Source organism: Lipotes vexillifer, unplaced genomic scaffold (genome assembly GCF_000442215.2).
Source record: "Lipotes vexillifer unplaced genomic scaffold, Lipotes_vexillifer_v1.1 scaffold39, whole genome shotgun sequence".
Classification (NCBI taxonomy): domain Eukaryota; kingdom Metazoa; phylum Chordata; class Mammalia; order Artiodactyla; family Lipotidae; genus Lipotes; species Lipotes vexillifer.
Genome location: NW_006787038.1, coordinates 4,045,099 through 4,048,252, shown reverse-complemented (window position 1 = coordinate 4,048,252; position 3,154 = coordinate 4,045,099). Strand labels below are relative to the sequence as shown.

Genomic DNA, 3,154 nt, shown 5'->3' with positions numbered 1-3,154 from the left:
GCAGGAATGTTGATTAGCACTCAGACTATGAGTTGGGAGAGTGGAGGTAATAGGGCAGGGGAGGCAGCCTTCAGGTGGAAAGAGGCTAATTGGAATCCGCCTTTACATATGTCCTGTAACCAGAGTTCTCTTGTGCAGATGGCCAAGTACCATGGTCCGCCAAGGTCTGGGGACATCGTTATGATCCAGTCTGAGCACACAGGAGCTGTAGATATTCTTTCAGCTGATTTGGAATCTGCAGACCTTCTGGGGGACCACAGGAGAGGTGAGACCTTTGGGGGTGTGGAAGGTGTTTTTTTTGGGGGGTTCCCAATGGGTACTTAAAGAAAGGCAGGCAGACAGATGGAAGGAAAGAAAGAAAGGAAAGAGAAAGCATAAGATTACATAGGTGATTATATTACAAAAGGAGGAAAAACAACTAGTGTCTGAATATTACATTCTGGATAGAGTACCAGGTATGTATATGGTACGTAAAGAGACCTATTTCTTAAGCTGAGTAGCTGACACACCTCAGGGCAGTACTCTCTCCTTCCTTGTGAAAAGAAGTCAGGGAAGCCAGTAGGAAGAATGTCTTCGACTATGACAACCTCCCTAAGCAAAATGCCGGGTGTGGCAGCATTTCCTCCGGGTTTCTTTCTCAGTAGTGAGCTGCCTGTCCTTTCAGTCTCCCCACCTCTGATGGCACCTCCATGCATCTGGACCTTTGCCAAGATGAAGGAATTCAAAAGCAAGCTGGGCAAAGAGAAGAACAGCCGTCTGGTGGTGAAGCGGGGTGAGGTGGTGACCATCCGGGTACCTACCCACCCAGAGGGGAAGCGTGTCTGCTGGGAGTTTGCGACCGATGACTATGACATTGGCTTTGGAGTTTACTTTGACTGGACCCCTGTAACCAGCACTGACATAACGGTGCAGGTCAGTGATTCCAGTGAGGATGAGGATGAAGATGAGGAGGAAGAGGAGGAGATTGAAGGTAAATTTAATTTTAACATAATTTGCCGTTTCCTTTTCTGTCTCAACCTGATTTGCAGCGATCACTTCCTGTGTTGTACCAGTCGTCCTCTTCCTGAGAATGCAGGTGAAGAATCCCTTTCAGCATGGCAAGCTAAGTTGAGTGATGCAGGTCAAAGTCAGACCCTCAAAGAACATTCTGGTGGGGTGGCTTTGATGCCTTAGTGGAAAGCTTCTTTTCTTTTTAATCCGTACCTAGCCATGTCCCCCAGGGTCTCCTTGGGGACAGGGATAGGTTGGGGCCAGGAAAAGGGGTGGGTCCGTGCTGGTGTATGTATGGGCAGTGTTTTTCAGATCACATGTATAAATCTGAGATTATTTTATGTTTCTCTCTTACTTGTGGGATATTTACATTTATTCTTGGTCTGGAACCAAACTGAGTGATTACAATTTGCTAAATGTACCCATTCTCTCCGCCCTCCAAACTGTCACAGCTGGTTGGCAAGAGCAGTTTTAAAAATAGTCTCTGGGCTTCCCTGGTGGCGCAGTGGTTGAGAGTCTGCCTGCCGATGCAAGGGACACGGGTTCGTGCCCCGGTCCGGGAGGATCCCACATTCCGCGGAGCGGCTGCGCCCGTGAGCCATGGCCGCTGAGCCTTCGCGGCCGGAGCCTGTGCTCCGCAACGGGAGAGGCCACAACAGTGAGAGGCCCGCGTACCGCCCCCGGTCCGGGAGGATCCCACATTCCGCGGAGCGGCTGCGCCCGTGAGCCATGGCCGCTGAGCCTTCGCGGCCGGAGCCTGTGCTCCGCAACGGGAGAGGCCACAACAAACAGGGAGAGGCCCGCGTACCGCAAAAAAAAAAAAAAAAAATAGTCTCTGTGCTCTGTTCCAGCTGTTACTTGCAGCGCCTACTCCTGTGGCCCTGAAGCTGTTTTTTTCTGTTTGTTTGTTTCGTAGTATAAGAGTAGGTTCTAAGCATTAGCCTTATCCCTTTATTTTCCCGTATAATCTTACGGGAAAGATTAAGTCATTCAGTCATTCCCTTAACTTGCTTCTTCATGGAAAAGCAAGTCTGCAGGGAAATCTGCACGCGTCCAGGAAGGAGGAGAACCTCAGATCTTATGTGCTGCCCTTCAGGGGGACCAGCAGGAGTTCGGGGTCACTCCATATAGCACTTGCAGCATTTCAGCACTTTTTCACATTTCCTACCTCCTTTAGCTATAGTTCTTTTACCTGTTGGATGAAAGGATGTCAGAATTTTCCTTTCTAAATATCTTTCTCTCCCCCTTGGAAATTTCCAGATACTCTTGGAGCTAGGAAGGCTCTATAAGGCTAAAGCATTGCTTCTCAGTGCAGATACTATTGGCATTTAGGGTGAGACACTGCTTTGTTGAGAAGGTACTATCCCGATATTTAGCACTCCTGGACCCTTGAGCACTAAATGCCCGTATCACCCACTGGTCACTCTGGTGGCCCGAAGGCCACCAGACATTTCCAAATGCCCATAGGAGGGCAATAGTGTCTCCCCTGGGTGAAAGCCACTTGGTTACCTGGTCCATCTTTTCACCCTCAGGTAGGCGTATTTGGTCTCTGAACTCATATCCAGACACTCTGCCTTTTGCTCATACAGACCCTGTCCCAGCTGGAGACGTGGAGCGAGGCTCCAGGAGCTCCCTGCGGGGCCGCTATGGGGAGGTCATGCCCGTGTACCGGCGGGACAGCCACCGAGATGTGCAGGCCGGCAGCCACGACTACCCTGGCGAGGGCATCTACCTGCTCAAGTTCGACAACTCCTACTCCCTGCTGCGCAACAAGACTCTCTACTTCCACATCTACTACACCAGCTGAAGGCCCGCTGGGACAGGGGGCAGGCGGTGTTTGCTGGCTGGAGCAGGCTGCCAGCTGGGGCCTCTTGTTTTGGATAGGCAAGAGCTAAAAGTTGAGCGTGGGGCATCCGACCCTCACGCCCTGGCTGGCGTGCCTGACTGTTGACCCCATGTAGCTTTTCCCCCTCCCAGGCTTCTGCAGATGGTGGTGTAGTGCCCCTGTTCCGTGGTCCCTGACTCACGCTCTTCTGGCTTTAGACTCCAACAAAATCTCTCTGTGGACGAAACCATCAGGCAAAAGTCTGAAAGGAAGTTGGGTGTTGCCTTTTAAATATAGTTTTGTTTTGGTACAAGGTGTGTTATTTCAGTTGCTGTTCTC

The 3,154-nt window shown here is 50.8% G+C and overlaps 1 protein-coding gene across 1 annotated transcript in view; it reads left to right on the top strand.

Moving 5' to 3' along the window:
- The window catches only part of TMED8 (transmembrane p24 trafficking protein family member 8), a gene marked incomplete at its 5' end in the record, with an annotated part of 24,026 nt that extends 21,229 nt beyond the window's left edge, over positions 1-2,797 (top strand). Inside the window, 3 exons of the mRNA XM_007459793.1 lie at positions 139-265; positions 665-970; positions 2,580-2,797. Coding sequence (XP_007459855.1) covers positions 139-265; positions 665-970; positions 2,580-2,797 — 651 coding nt within the window. The remainder of the gene's footprint in view (positions 1-138; positions 266-664; positions 971-2,579) is intronic.
- Between the last annotated feature and the right edge of the window lie 357 nt (positions 2,798-3,154).